The 16,647-nt window shown below is 39.5% G+C and overlaps 1 protein-coding gene across 1 annotated transcript; it reads left to right on the top strand.

Annotated features, from left to right (window-relative positions):
- Window positions 1-3,587: 3,587 nt before the first annotated feature.
- On the top strand, window positions 3,588-12,987 carry RB195_007182 (uncharacterized protein; the record flags this gene model as incomplete). The annotated part of the gene is made up of 7 exons (XM_013445395.2): window positions 3,588-3,598; window positions 3,702-3,790; window positions 9,742-9,789; window positions 9,995-10,039; window positions 10,183-10,227; window positions 12,722-12,817; window positions 12,887-12,987. The coding sequence occupies 7 exons, from the start codon at window positions 3,588-3,590 to the stop codon at window positions 12,985-12,987; spliced, it is 435 nt and encodes a 144-aa protein (XP_013300849.1).
- Window positions 12,988-16,647: the final 3,660 nt, after the last annotated feature.

Below are 16,647 nucleotides of genomic sequence, written 5' to 3'. Positions count from 1 at the left end.
TTAATGACTTTATACCGTTTGTAACACTCTATGAGCTATAAGATTGTTTCACCACATCCAGTTCTTTAACACTATCCAGACACAAATAGTTAAGGACACTGCACATTGCGTAGATCTCGTTCGGCCTGAGTGAAAACTCGCCCTGTGAGAACGCGGTGGTTCACCGGTCCCGCCGGTCGTTGAGACTGGTCAGTTTATTTTCTTGTTTGGAGTTTTCTTGCGTTGTGTACTCGGAACTATATCGAGGATGGATTGGGAAGGACAGAGGAATGGGTTTAATCGAGATACTGCGTGCATTACTTAAAAAAACCTCAAACCAATTCCTGGATTTTGATAAAGACGAGGTCGTCGAAACATCAGAACATAAATAAAGTTCTACCTCAATACCTCGCCGGAAAACATAGAAAACATAGATCCAAAAATGAGTTAGCAGAACAAAAAGGTCGTTGACCACAGCCATCCGTCACCTACCATGGGGTGAAATGCACAAAGGCACTTCAAAGAATGATTTGGTTGCGGGACTGCCACTTTCCGTCGGGGGAGACAGCAGGGATACTAGAGGTGAATAGCGCGAAAGCTACCATATGGCAATGAAAATAATAGAGGCCGTGAGGTAGAAATAAGCAAGGTACCTGCCCACCCACCACGAGACGATTGATTCCAAACAAACCACACACACACACAGACACACATACACACGGACGAAGGGTCGCCGTGAGCTGCGTTGCCATGGAGCAGAAAAATGATTGCAGAGCACTGCAATTGTTTGTCCACTACGTTACGAGCGGCTACCTCTTTTTTCCGAATCGGCTCTCTCATTGCGAATATTTGAAGCTAACGATGAGGTATTACGACTTATGACCTTCCTCTTCTTCACAACAACAATGGGTTCCCGAAATGTAGCGTAACGAGTCACCGTTGGTGAACCACCAACACCACCACCGCCGCCACCGCCACTACCACCACGTGGGTGGTTGTTGCGCTATTTTGCGCGAGGCCGACTACTCCAAACCTGTTCCTACCCCATCTGCCCCTCTCCACCCATACATCGCATTCTCAATTCAAATTCCTCCATCGGGTAGCAGCACATCATCGCTGACTCTATGCTGTTACATTTATTTCTCACGTTTCATTCATCATTTATATCATTCATCATTGTCTATTTTTTTCTGAATATTCCATTGTTTATTTTCCTCGAATATGTAGTTTTTTTACGCATGGAAATTGTAGCAAATCATTATGGTTTAATGCCTACTTTCCAGATTTTTTCTGTAATCACACGCGTTGTCCTGCTTATTTTAGGACCAAACTTGCTGTTTAGACCTATTTTGACCTTTGACTCTGACTTCTTTTGTCGGAAATAAAATAAAATAACAAAATAAATTATAAAATAAATAACAAAAATAAATATAAAATAAAATAGTTGATTTTGTCAACTAATTTCTAAAGGAATGCCTCGTTTCTGTGAGACTTTAAATTTTCAAGGACTTTTTTTAGGAACAAAAATGGAATCTGAATCAAAATCTTCGAGTTAGCAAGAATTTTCTAAAACGAAGTCCTTTCATCAATAGCTCCGCTCGAAACTCGAAAACATTCGTAGAAGTTAATCATCTAATCGATAGTTTTTTTTTGTGAGATCCTAATTAAGAACATTACTCCATCTGACTATAGACGCATGTTAAATCTGTGACTTGTCGCAAAGTGTCCGTTGGCGAGGTTTTATCCGAATCAGTCTTAAAAGACCCTGGCTATTCATACACGTAAACAGCTATCCGTACAAAGTACATCACTTTTTTTGTAGATTAAACAATTTTGTTGCTGGATCTTTTCTTTGGTCACTAAAAAGTTTTGGTTTTTTTTTGTTTGTGGCTAGAGTTTTTTGAGCTAACCATAACTTTGGCCTAGGACTTTCCCTAGTAAATACTATATTGAATCGATTAATTGCAGCATTATTTTGTATTGCTGTGAGCAATTAATCATACATAGTTACTACACACGTTCGTCATTCTATTTACTTGCTATTTTATTCAATATGAATCACTTTACTTTTTTTAGGATGCTTTTTGAGTTAATTTTGATAATTTTTGACGTATTCAAATTTTAATATCAGCCTAGATTCTCGATATATAGTATAATAAGTAACGAGTTTAGATGAATCTCGTTCAATTCACCCAAATAAAGTCATATGACTGGGCTTGATTGCGAAGAAAATCGCTCAAATTCTATTCATTTTTAATATCAGACTCTATTCATCAAATGAATCATTTTATGTCGACCAGTTCAACGCTACTCTGGATTCTTGTGCATAGTTCTCGTACATAAATGACTTTTTTTGTGTTTTAAGCAGCTTTCCATGTTTTTAAAGTAGGATTCCATATGGACTCCTGGAAGAGTCCAAGGATATTTGTTATCGAATCAGTAATTGAATAAATAATTGTAATCTTTCTTTCTGTCACGATACGATTGACACGTTTGTTTTTCATCACTTTGGTACGATACCATTGGATAGAAGCGAAATGTTAAATCCGTCTAACATTTTGCTTCTGTCCTATGGTATCGTCTATTTAGGTCTCCGTACCCACTAAAAATATACCTCTTTTTTGAATTCTTTTTTTCCTGTTCATTCAACTCGTTATTGTTTAGAGTCTCATAATGTCTTGAAATTGCCCTACTTTTCTGTCTCTCTGCTGAATTCGATCTTTTTCTGCTCTCTGTGGAATCCGATGAACAAATTTAAAACAAGTTTGCAATGTGTCATTGGGAATTCTTTCCAAATTAAGACAGCAAACGAAGCCTAATTACAAGTAATTCCAGAATTTTCCTCAGATAAATCATTCATTCCATTGCATCGAGCGAGCAGTAAGTCGGACATGCTCGGATGATGAAGCTATTGACGTACATATGTAAATGAAAAATATGTAAATATTCTGTCGTATTCTGTTCTCACTAATCTTTTGTATATATGCATATTTATTTATATGTATTTATATGTACATAAATAAATATGTCTATATGCAAAAAGACTAAAAATTTCGATTTTCTAGGGACAAATTGTTCCAAAAAAAATCACAGATGCCGAAAATAAATAAGATAGAAGAAAGAATAGAGAAAATTACTTAGGGTATGGAATTTATCGGAAGAGGACTCTTCTTCTGTGACTCTTCTGCACAAATAAAGTCATTTTTCAGTTCACAGTCAACCGGTTTTCCTCAAATTTTGAATTTTGACATTTTTTTTTTCTCGAACATTAGCTTTATCTTAGGAGACATCAGATTACTTCTTGCTTCTACCTCATCTTTGTGATTTTTGCTAAGAAATCTATTAAAATTCTAAAATAGTGTTTCAAAAATGTTCACAACGAGCGTAACATTTTACTGTGGAAAAAAATTTGTCAGAAGGTCGATAGCATCTTTCAAATATTTAACCTTGAGCGGAGTTCGATCAATTCTACGATACGTGAGCACCTCGTTCTATTCAAATCGCATTCGCATAAACCTCAATAGCTTCTGTTCCTCTTCACGGATTTCCATATTGATCAATTCCAGTTCGTAGTACGGATTGTCGTCGGATTCTAGCTGACCAGTATCATGAAGAAAAGGTGAAATTTTTTTGCGAACGCTATTTTCTGCTTTAAGCGAATTAGACTGTTCACTAGATTATTCGGACCTCCATCGTTTCCACACAAAGTAGCTTTTCTCCAGAGATCCAGCATTCCTCGATCCTCGTGAGACCTTCGAACATTACGAAAATCGAAGTCGACCCACTTCATCGCAGTCTTTTGAGCCATCAGGTAAACATTTTAGAAATTCTTTTCTTACTAGCTTCTGGACGAATTATTTATAGTAAGCGTCCTACTTCCTTGTATATTTAAATCATGCGTTTTGCATGGTTATGTATTTGACCGAGAAAGAATCTTCCGTAAAGATAATAGTAAAAATGTAATACTAAATAATTAATGTAAAAAGACCGTCGGGTACTTTGCTGGGGTGTAGCATTCGTTCTTAAATAAAAGTATTTTCCATTTAATAATTTGTATCCTTTTGGTTGTTCGCTTGATTGCGTGGCTCCAATGCACCAGAAAAAGTCCACGAAGGGCTAATCCTCTCTAAAGGCTTTATCCTTTGGATCATCGAATTTTGTTTTTCTCTCGAAACGAGGCGTACAAGAGCCAGTCCGACGTCCCCACATTATCCGCTTCGCATCGCTATACTGTCTTAGCCCTTTGCACTCGAGGATTAGAGAGACATTCCTGGTCCATCGCCCGTTTTACGCTGCCGCCACTTATTTCCCCTTTTCAATGGAGATAGGGACGAGGGCAGATGTGTAGCACAGCGGAGAGAGGTCACCAACCACCAAGACAGCCCCGCACTTGATGTTTCATCAACCCAGACGGTCAACCGGGGAACGAGGAAGAGGTATGCGTTGTCCAGGAATCACAACGATTCTATCCAGGACCGGTGACATAAATCGAGAAACACTCGCCCACCCCAAACTCAGGTTCTGCGGTGAACTTCGAGTATATCTGCTAGCCTCTTTCCATGTCGTGTGAATAAAGCCAGCATACCACGAATCAGACGTGGTGAGGGAAGAGGAGCATAGAGGAGCGTTCTCACGTTCCTCGTAGGAACTAAAGCAGTTCTCACGCCGTTTTTTGCGACGATTAGGGAGAGGTGGCCGGAACTACCCCTGATACCGCAACAAAAACAACCTTTCCACTCTTTCCTTTCCCAACCTCTTTCACCTTCCCCTTACCACGTCAGAATCGTTGTATGCCTAATCGCCTTTAACAGAGCTTCTCAAGTTTCAATAATCAATAAATTTATATTAGACTTGTTTGAGGGAATAAGAAGATTAGCTTGACCCACGGGCTCACCTCTGCAGGCCATTATATGGGGTACATTACGTGTTCATAAACCTAAACCTATTCTGATTGAAGTGGAACGCGCCGAGGCACCACACGGAGGGATTGGTCAATGCCAGGCGCTTTCTCCTCCAATTCACTCACAACAGGTGCGCAATACGCGGCCTGAAAAGGGTTATTATGCAACCAATGTCGCCCGAAAGACCACTTACTGAAAAGATTGAATTGTTACAGTAATCGCTACAATACTAGAATAGCACATCTCTATTTGCTGGTTTTTTTTCTGAAATATAGCTTTATTAATGTTTATAAAAATTAAATCCAGAAGTCATAAAAGACTTAAAGATAAAATATGCAATTATATAAATATTAGATGTATTGATATAAAAATTAAGGTCCCACTACAGAAAGTGTCTTTACAGTAGTAGTTGTAGATAGTTGCATTGACCTCCGTTGTTCTTCGAACTGGTCTTCGAACTGGTCGAGCGGGCGTCGGTAGATTTTTCATTTGTTCCGATCGCGATTTTTTTCTCTCTTTACAGTATCCCTCACATGTTTGTCTAATTAGTCAATAATAGTTAATTTTCTACTCGTGACACATCTGTTAGAGAGAGTCAAATACACTGAAAACGAGTTCTTGAATTTGTGTTAAGAATAGATCGCTGTGTTTACGAGCGATCGAGTTTTGTGTAACATGCAATTCTAAATTTTGTTAGTTACAATGTTGAGGTTGAAGTTCCCATGGAATAATTGTCTTCGGGTTGTGAATAAGGATCACTTTTGTTATGCTGTTCCCATTTACGAAGGTAAGATAGTCGATCCAGGGATTACAAGGACCCTGGATTGACTATCTTTTCCTACAGTGAAAACCAGTGAACCTACATAATGTAGATGCGATAAGGAGGAACCGGACCCTTTTTAGGTGAATGGGGTCCAGGCTCATGGGGTGCATGCCAAATGATAAGAATCCTTTCGCCAACCTTGCAAAAGTGAATAGGGTCCCTTTGCCAACAGTCCAAAAGTGAAGAGGATCGGAGAACCAGCTTCTGCTATCGCATTTATGTCTAAACTGTAAACAACGTCAATTTCGCGGAAGGCATTTATGAATTTTGATCAAAAATCCACCATCTCTATGATATGATCTATTTTGCTTTTGACGCCACTTACAGTAAACATCTCAGTTGGTTAAGTTGGATTGATTTCTTAATATTTCTTCTGTTTTCTACAGCTACTAATTTCTCACCTGATCTCTTTTCATGCGGTTGTTTCGGTCACAGACAAGCATTCATTGCAGAACATTCATTAATGATTCATGTTTTCTTGTTGTGTCAACGAGTGATCTGACGTTTCAACAACCTCTTCTTTATCAAAGGCCTGAAAACAGTTCTGAGATTTTAACGCCCCATGAAACTCCTCCTCTCTTCATGCCGAGCCTCGATGTTGTTCTAAACAAACCTGGGAAGAACTCCAAAAGAACAAGAAAACAAACTGAGTAGTCTCACCGACTAGAGACTGGTGAACCACCGCGTTCTCACAGATTTTCTTTCTGGACGGACAAGATCTACGCACTGTGTAGTATCTCTAAGTACTGGTGTCTGGATAGTGTTGAAGGTAGCATATCCATACCACGAATCTGATGTGGTATGGATTTCCCATGGGAAGCTTCCATACAGGGTCCTATTAAGGAAAACCAACTTGTTCCGCTCATCTCTTCGTAGTCGCTGTAAAAACGGCCGGGAAGCCGCCGTTTTTTTTACGACGGCTTGCATTGAAACGCGTCACCCTTGCGCGCCGCATCAACGAGCGAACGTTCGAGGATGAATAAAGTCTCCTCATCAGCCTATTCAAATTGAACTAATGAATGGACCACTGAGTTGGACGGAACGTAAAGGCACGTTCTAACGCACCACGTAGGAACTAAAGCAAGTCCCATGCTGTTTCTTAAGGCGATCACGGAAAGATGAGCGGCACCACATGGTTTTCCGCAATCTACGACCCCATACGCAGAAGCTTTCAACGAGAAGTCCATAACACGTCAAATTAATGGTATGCTGCCTTTGAGGAACTGAATGTGAGACAATCTTTTAGCAGTGTATTACGAACGGCATAAAGTTATTAGTTACATAAGTTAGTTAGTTACATAAGTAATCGATAAGCACTCAGTTTTACTACTCATAAATGGATAGTGGGATATGGAATATGAAGTGCTTCTAATTGATATTTGTGTACCAAACTATTTGAGTTATGAGTAGTCAAGTGCGACCACACGCCCCCTCAGCGCCTCGTTCAGTCAACTAGTAACATACCCTGTGCCAAACGAAAACTCGGGATTTCGGGAATAGCTGCGTTCCATTGTGATTCCGACAAATCTGCAGCAAAGAGGATGTGGCTCTCGCTCAACTGTGCCATAGAGCTTGAACCCAATCACATAGCACAGTGATGCGCTTGGAGTCAATTGGGGGAGCGTGAAAACCGCGCCGCGCGTTTGTGTAACCGCTCGTATGTAACCGCTGCAGAAATCAAGGCGTTTTGGCGGATTCTAACACCAGTATGTTTGGATCAAAACGACCTGAATCAAGTTTCCCGGGTGGAATCATCTGTAACTTCACTTGGTCTGCTGAGTGGACCTAACAAAGGTCCCATCGCGATCACAGCCGCTGGTCCCACAGGGTCACTTCGAACGCTGCTGCGTACGTAACTGCACCAGGATTCATTTCGTTTCGACTAGTCTGCGTACACGTAGGAGCAGATCGAAACAGAACTAGTTCGGTTTAAATGCACTCGAAAAATCTTCGAAAAACGACAAAAAGAAGTTTGTCGGGGATAAAGGATAAAGTTTCTGGCGTTAATCAATCCGCTTGGGATGCGCCCCCACGTTCACTTCAATTCAGAATCGTTTGAGGCTTACGAACGTATAACAAGCCCATACAATGACTTGCGGTGGCTAGCCGATGTGTCAAGTCAGTGCTATCCTTTATCCTCCCAGACAAGTCTGGTACCAATTTATCGACCCCGGAGGGATGAAAGGCTTGGTGAGCACTAGGGCGGGTTCGAACCTCCGATCGATTGTGCAGTAAGCGGAACCTCTAACCGCTACACTACACCCGCCCCTCTGTCGGGGATATTAGCCCTCAAATAAAGCGAGTTATGAACTGTTTTTCTCTGGAAATCTGCTCTTGTAACAAAATAAATTACAGTTCGATAATTCGAAAGTTCGAAGGAATGAAAATAACGAGAGTTTGAGGAGCAGTGTTAGCATCAAAATCATGTAGTAAGAAAAAAAAAAGAAAGAGCGCTTGAGAACGTATTGATATTCCTCACCCGTCCCGCCATGGTCCGCGAGGAAATCATTCGTTTTAGATTAAGTTGGTGCCGAACCTAAGCCCTGGTAACCGTTGCCATACTGTAACATTTCTATTTTGGGAAAACAATCGAAGAAATAACGTCTTTGAAAAATACCCTGAGCATCATCCATAGCAGCATGATCGTACAGTAGCCGTAGTTAAGGGCATCTAGAATCTTAACGTCTTAAGGTTCGATTAATTCAAGTGAAAAGTAAATGAAGTAATGGATTCGTTTTTAGATATAATTACGCTTACAATCTTACATTACAAATGCGGCAAGTGACTAATGAATGACTGACGAAAAATTGTGTGTTTCAACGCTATTCGGGAACTGAAAAAATCCGATTACATTTTCATCTTTACCATTTTTCTGAGAAAATTTACCAAGGAAAGTTTCGCCAATCAATTTTCACCTTCTGTAGAAAGAGAATGACTTGGAAAAGTACACCAATGTAGAAAAAAAGGCTAACTTTGCCACATAGAGTTTAGACGAATTTCTAGTGTGCTCTGTTGTGTTTCTTTTTTTATTTTGTGGAACACCTAAGGCTGTTTATAGATAATTAATTAATCAAATTAATTTTTCAAATGTTTAAATACCGCACACAACTAGCCGGAAAGGTGAAATCGGAATCATGAAATTTTGAAATTCACAGGCGATGAAATTCTTTTTTAAGCTTATCGTCATGGCAAAAAAATATCTAGAAATCCATGGCGTGAAGGTGATATTATGGGAGTTAGTTATAAATGACTTTGACCCACTTAAGCATACAAGATTGAAAAAATTCTTCTCATGTACTCTTAAACTTTTGATGTTTAGCAGATAATGGTGGTCTCTACGCATTCTCATAGATTTTTTGAAATTGTTTTTTTCGATGCTCTCTACACATTTTCATAAATTTTTTATGAAACTGTTTTTTTTGGTGGAAATATTATTGTGCTGCTGGCTCTTCAACTACACATTTTGTGGAAAACTATTGAATTCTTACGGCTAGGAAGCCACAGTACAGTTACACATGATCAGAGCGGGGTTTTCTACATTTTTTTTTTTTGCGATACCGGCCATCAACGACATTCATAATATACACCAATAAAATTTTTCTTAATTTGGTCATGTCGCACGAAAAATTGCGCTCGCGCATGCAATTTTTCATGCGACTTAATTATTGTGGAACAGATCTCTTTAACGCTGCGTTCAAATTTCCCAATTCAAATTTACGACCCCTCTATTGTAAATTAACTAATTAATTAATCAATTGTTCATCGTGGTGACGATGTTGTGGACTCTTTGTTCAATTTCTATGGATGCCTTATGTGCTCCTGCAAAGCGTTGTTGTCGAATAGGAAGAATCTTAGAGAATTATACGAGAATTGTGTGTCAATGCAAAATTTTCCTGCAGGATTTTTTTTAGTATAGGAAAAGACTGACATTATTCTACGAGGTATTTCTACACATATTGAAGTTTTTTTTGACGAATTGCTAAACGTCTTATTATAAATGCCAATAATTTCTCCCATGTATATCCATTTATTTTTCAGGATCTCGTGGTGTGTTGGCATGCGAGTATCGTGCTGCTCCGCCGCCAGGTTTGTTGTAAATACCTTTACCTATGCAGCTTTGTTGATGCCGATTCCATTGTTATCCATCCATAATTCATCCAAGCTTCTCTCAAATCAAAAACATGTCGGATTCACATATACCTTTCTTTTCCAATGCAGGGAGCAAGAGGTGTAGGGACAAAAATCCCTACACCCCTTACTAAGACAATTTTTTATTCTTGCACTGATTTAGGACATCGTGAAGTGTTGGCGTGCGAATATCGGGCCTCACCTACAGGTGAGTGTTTAGGGAAGAACAGCTTAATATTTTTACCTTTTCTTGTTAATCATTTTTTTTCTCTTTTGTTTTTCCTAACGGAATATCATTTTCATGTGTAGAGTAAGTGTTTAAAAAGTGATGATTATACTGAAACGTTTTAGGTCCCCACGAAGTGCTTGGATGTCAGTATCGTGCTGAGCCACCAGGTCTGTATCACTTCTTTATCTTTCCTTACTTGTCTTTGTACAAAGATAGGGATCTTTGTAAATAAAAATTCACAGAATTTTACAAAATACAAGAAATTCGAAGAAGACGTAAAGGATTTCGGTCTGGTCAAGTCTGAGTGTAGGGTTAAATGTTTAAAGGCAACGCATCACGAAATTGATGTAGTATGGGAAAGTCAGGGGAAATTGTAGAGTTCGAGATGTAGATTGGGGTTCATGCACCGCAGCGTACACCACAGCGTGGTTCCGCAAATTTCTCCACAATCCTCGTAGAAAAACAGACGTAGACGATGGAAGACGTCCGCCCGCGACCGTATCCCACATTTTCCGAGCCCACGCAGTACATAGCTTCACGTAGGTCTGATTTAATTATTCGAGAAATAAGACTGAAAAAAAAGGGAAATATATCTAAATCAAATAAAAAAACAAAAAAAAAACAAGGTTGATGTCTTCAGCGGTCATGTTTACATAGCGTAAACATGACGGCTGAAGACATCAACCAGAGCAAAGGAGTTCAAACTTAACTGTGCAGTGACCGTATATTAGTAATCAATGAACTAAAGGAATTCTGAGAAGTTTGTTTGGAAAAGTTTCGAATTTTTTTTTGAAACTTAATGTAGATTCATTCGTATTTTAAGTAAAAATTTTGATTCTACGAAATCATTGTAATAATTGCTGAAGAACTTTGTATGGGAATTTTCTCGTGAAGGTTAGTTATGCTCAATAAATCGTAAAACAAACACGGAGAAGATTCCCGTCGGCGATGGATGAAAAGAAAAAACTATTCAGTAATGACATTACTGTAAAAAAAAACTAACTACCATATCTAATCTTGAAAATAGTTTCGTGAAGATCCAATGAAGGGAAACAAACTGTAAGAAACATAGCTAAGTTATACATTTTGCATTGCGGTTGAAGAACTTAGAGAACTGGGAGATTTTTCCCTTGAAAAAAAGAAACCAAAACTGTGGCATACATACTTGTGAGGGATCTTCCAACGGATTTTACGCATCGGTTTTCTCACACAGTATCTCATCGTGATGAAAAACTCGCCAATCACATATACAGGTCGTGAACAGAAAACCTAGTGAATTAGAACTAGTAACCAGGATCAGGAAGAGTGCATAGATCTATCCGTTGGGAAGAACGATCGGAGCCAACCAACGGTGAATTAATGCGATGTATGGTCAAGTACCGTACTTAATCCTTGCGCGCTTTCATGACTGAACAGGAAGCGATGGGACCGAATAGAAGTTGGGGAATTCAAATATATATATATATATTAAGATTTATTTATATTTACACCAACGTAGTTGTGAAAACTGACATGAGCAACTTGTAGGCGGGGTTAGGCGAGATGCTCGTTAATGAATTCTTTTCAGTGGACTGTATAGACTGGGGACATAGATTGTTGACCTACTGCGAATCTAGGATTTTTAGATTTGAGCTGACCCAATTCCCCTCCCTCTTTAGAGCTGCATAATTTGGATTCCAAGTTTGTACAAGCGTGAAGGATTATGTCGACTAATTCCCCTGCTTTCTTCCACTACCTACACGGTTTTATTCCATTAACGGATGTTAAAGATTGGCTAGTCGAGTTAACTCTTCAGTCCGCTCCTCTTAAAGGCATCACCCCATGAATCTGCGGTGGTACGGATTTCAGGTGGAGTATTCTTATATGGGATAGTAGATTATGGAGAGAGGGGTAATTCCGTCAATTTCTTCCTTTCAATTGCCATAAAAAACGGCTTGGAAGATGCGGCGTGTGCACAAGGCTGGCACGCTCCAATCGAACTCGCCGCAGAAAATAGCGCGCCGGAACGCCTGAAGCCGTATCTTCCGCGCCATTTTTTACGGCAGTTAGGAAGAAATGGAAGGAATCACCCTTCCCTCCATAATCTACGATCCCGTATGCAAATACTCCACCTGAAATCCGTACCACCTCAGATTTGTGGTGTGATGCCTTTAACCCGTTATGATTCCTAGAATTAAAAGGGTATTTTTCGCCTTTCCATTGATGAAAACTACGCACTGATCCTTGTCGACGAAACTTAGCATTGAGTGGTTCCCTGAGCGCGTGCTTTCGTTTTCCTTGCCGGACCTGAAATCATAGGAGGATGTTCACGTGCACGAATTTCTGCTTTAATTAGCCCGTAACCTGACCGAGTGTGGATTCTTCCAAGCTTAGATATAGAAAGACATTCAGTGTCAGGACATCATATGTAGGAGGATTGTAGAACAAGTCAGGCGAATATCGTGACTTAAATTGTGGATTAAACCTAGCCCTCCCATGATAAGCGAATAGAATAAAACTCTCAAGTTGCCTACAATATATCCTTTGGTTAGTAAATTTCTTGGCACATTTCTAAGGGATTGGCCAAGAAACAAGAAAAAACGCTATCAAATATCCTTAATAACTCTTACAACAAATTCCACGTATCAAAAATAACTGCCAAGTTTATGATTCTTCCTGTAGATGTACGATACCATCAGGAAGCACCAGCCAGATATCAGCCTTCTCCGGAAAGCACAAAGATAACCACATATTTGCCAGAGTCGAACAAAAGAAAAAGTGAGTTTTTGTTTGCCAATTTCACATTTTCATACGTGGACAAAATAATAATAAGCGAATTATTTTCAGTTCCTTTGGGTGTTATACTCAGCGTCGCCCTTGGTGTTCCTGTGGTTCTAGTCGTCTGCCTGTTTGGTGCTGTTTGGTTACAAGAATTGGGCATTCTGTAGAAGATGTAAAATTTCCGTGACCTACATACATCGTCTTCCTTAAAGGATTCTGTTACTGCAAAAATGAGCTGCCTCTAATAAACCGGTGAAAATCGGGCTAGCTCTAAAAAAATTCACAGAAACTGATGAATTCCCATGACAATAATATTTTCGCTACTTTTCCTGTTCCCATAGCTTACTCACTTTCAAAATTTCGTTCATTTCCTATAATTTCACGTCTTCAAAACTGTTTAGGATGAATTTATTGACGTATGTTTCCATGAAAAATATTTCTAGTTTGTTAACAGCTGTGGAGAGAAAACCTACAGCTTTCTACCTCTTTATGCACCTTGTTGATCTCTTAGAATCATTACCCGTTTACTGCAGAAATAATAGCCTAGTATTTTGTATTCATCCATTTTAAGTAATGGATAATTATCGTCTCTTGTGCTCACGTTTGTTCAATTTTATTGCATCATGGAAAATGATTCGCTTAATATCCGTGTAATACTTTCAAAGTAAACGTTTTCATTGGAATTCATCTCCGTCTACCTGTATCATATCGAGCACACGTGACTTAACCATATATCTATGCATATAGTCAACACTTGATGTGTTCACCCGATTGGACGCGACGCATACAGCAACGCCGCCCTTCACGCTTGACGCACACTCATTCACTAACGCTTCTGTCTTAGCTCAATCGAGCGCACAGCGGGGTCACCCGGATGAACATATTCGGGAACGACTAAAGTTCTGAGTGCGTACGAGTGACTGCTATTCAATTAAGCTAGTTTCATAAGTTGGTTTATTAATTTATTCAGTTTGTTGTTAAAGCATTATCATGTTGCTTAATGTGACAACTCGTACATTTGCGCAACCCGTCCTTATCAAAAACGAAGGCACTCAGTCGAAGCTCAGTCATACATCAGCGAATTTTCCACAATCCATCCACAAATCACGAATTTGCGTGTCATCCTTGTCCATATCGGGGCGAGTGTGGCGCAGTCTGTTAGAGGTCCGTTGTAGCCACACCGTCGATGGTTCGAAACCGCCGTAGTGCAAACCAAGCCTTTCATCCCTCCGGGGTTGTTAAATTGGTACCAGACTTGTCTGGGAGGATAAAAACACTGAGCTGATCATCGGCTGGCCCCCGCAAGTCATTGAATAGGCTAACACGCGTCCCAAAACCTCAACGATTACGAACTCCAGTAAAACGCTTTGGCGCATCCCAAGCGGATTGATACGCCAGTGACTTTATCCTTTATCCTTTTTATCCACAGATCAACCGAGGTATGTCGCTATAGTACTAGAATGGCATAAACTGGACACTGATCAACAGTTCTTCCCGTGATTTCAGTGAGCGGAAGCAAAATTGAGCAGAGAGGTTCCCGCGACAGCTCCTTTCCTTACTCCAGTTTTCTCTTCGAACGGTGAATTAAGTCATAGTATAGCTCGAACTATGTACAACGGCTATATGACGATCCATGCTATCAAATAGGCGAAAATAATATGTCCCAATCCCCACAACTACTCGCAACGTTAACTTCAACACTCTCCAAAGAAGTTTGCTGGGAGTGGGTAGCTAAGTCATATCATGTACTACTTTCAACGATAAAAAAGAAACAAAGGTGGCCTCAGAAATGGCTATTCCGCAGTCCGCATTTGACTGTTAGGAACGGTCTTTGTGCTCTAGGAGCGGTTTTGCGCTCTAATGTGTAATTCGAGTGCAGTTAGATTAGAGCAGTGTTGATTGTACCCTCCCCTCACTATTTTTTATCCGTGGTTTTTATAAATAAGCGTTTTGTTAGCTTTGAAACCTTAAGTTTCGTCTTGGTTTTACAAAAATTCTCTCCACATATAACTGGATCAACTGATTCAAATGAATCACATACACTGAAGAAGTCTGATCTGATCCAAGAAGGAATCTCAGTTTGTAAGAAAAAAAAAACAGCTGATTTTCGTTCAATTCTTCTGTACAGACTGTTTTTTGCGTATCAACAACTTCTCTTGTTTACTGAATGAGAATCAATCAAGGGAAGATCAGTAATCCTGCAGTTCCAACAGTGTTATTTTCTGTCAATTAAGGTTACGGTGAATTTGGAGCTAAGAACATTTAAGGCTAAGTTCCGCTCACTCCTGCTTCGTACCCATACTGTATTACCGGAGTAATATCCTTCGTTGCGTTTCTTTGCGCAGCGCCGTTCTTGGAGATCTTATATTACACGTGGGGAAAAACAATAAAAGGTGCTTCCTTTGTTGTCGATATTCCTCTGAATACATGAAAATACAATGTCGTTATTTTCTCATGTTCTTCTAATAAGATACGATACAAATACGAAATACGAACTCATTCTCCCACTTCTTTCTACTTGAGCTACGATGTTCATTCTGTATTTATTCCTTTGAAGTGCACTATTCCGACCAAAAATAGCCATACGAACGAAGTTATGGTGAACAGTTCGCATTCAAATTTTATACTAGTAAAATAAAGAATATTTTGTTTTGCAGGTGAACCAGCATCTTATCCGTGGAAGGATCCCCGTGAGCCAAGACTCCCCCATCGAACGAACATCTGATGCATCATCCAGCGACAGAAGATATGCTCTTTTCGCCCAAAGAAGTGTCAGCAGATGCCAGCTTCTTTAAGAAATGCGAATAAAATGGAGGTGCTTATCTTGAATCATAATGATATCCAATTCAGTGAGCAAACAGTGTTTTAGTGCACAGATTTCACATTTTGTGTATCGCCTACCTAACAAGAGGATAGCTTCACCCTCATGAAACTCAGTAGTGTACATTCATTTTGCAATAAACATAAACACAAAGAACATAATGCTACAATCTGCTCAAAACAACCTTTTTTCCCCAAAAAAATCAACTATGAATTAGTAAATGGATGAAGTGTGAAATATTCTTTTTTCATTCCCTGTGGCTTATTTCTTATTACTACCCTTTCACAAAATCTCGTGTACCTTTTTAAGACTCATTTGTACATTTGTTTAAATCTAGGGAGCGCGGTCAGGTTTTTGAAATAGTTTTCTAGTTTCCAATTGAGACAGTATTTGCTATTTTTGGTACTTTTTGTCCAACATTCTGTTTAGGAGATCAAGCATCTGCCGTTAATTACTGTGTTCATTTCAGTCAACTAGGGTAGTCAAATTAATAATGATCTCAACGACATATAATCTACCGTATCCACATAGCTATGCGATCACTCTTTATGAAGCTATAAATAACTAGCACTTCGATTCATTTAATCTTTACTTTTAATTTAATTCCTTCAATTTCTTCCATGGTCACTCCTCCTTACTGATGAGCCTCAGAGGTGGATTATTTGGCAGTGTTGGTCCTAATCTTCCCCTTCTTCTAAAAGAAGAGGCGAAACGAGGATCTTTTTAATCCTAACTCTTATATTTTTGTACATTTATATTGTATATAAAACTTTTATTATTAATGATGACGATGTTGTCTTGCAATGTTGTGGGAAGATGCATCGGGTTAGTGTTTTTGCCCTCCTGGAAAGGTCTGATACCAATATTCATAGAACGATGAAAAGCTTTGCTTGCAGTAAGGCGGTTTTGAGCTATCGATCGTGCAGTCACAATCGTACCGTATCGTTAGTGGCTGTGCTGCAGCGTTCGCTCTACAAGAGCAGGGTGTAGCGCAGTTGTTAAAGGG

This window comes from Necator americanus, chromosome I (genome assembly GCF_031761385.1).
Source record: "Necator americanus strain Aroian chromosome I, whole genome shotgun sequence".
Classification (NCBI taxonomy): domain Eukaryota; kingdom Metazoa; phylum Nematoda; class Chromadorea; order Rhabditida; family Ancylostomatidae; genus Necator; species Necator americanus.
This window is presented reverse-complemented; position numbering and strand designations above follow the sequence as displayed.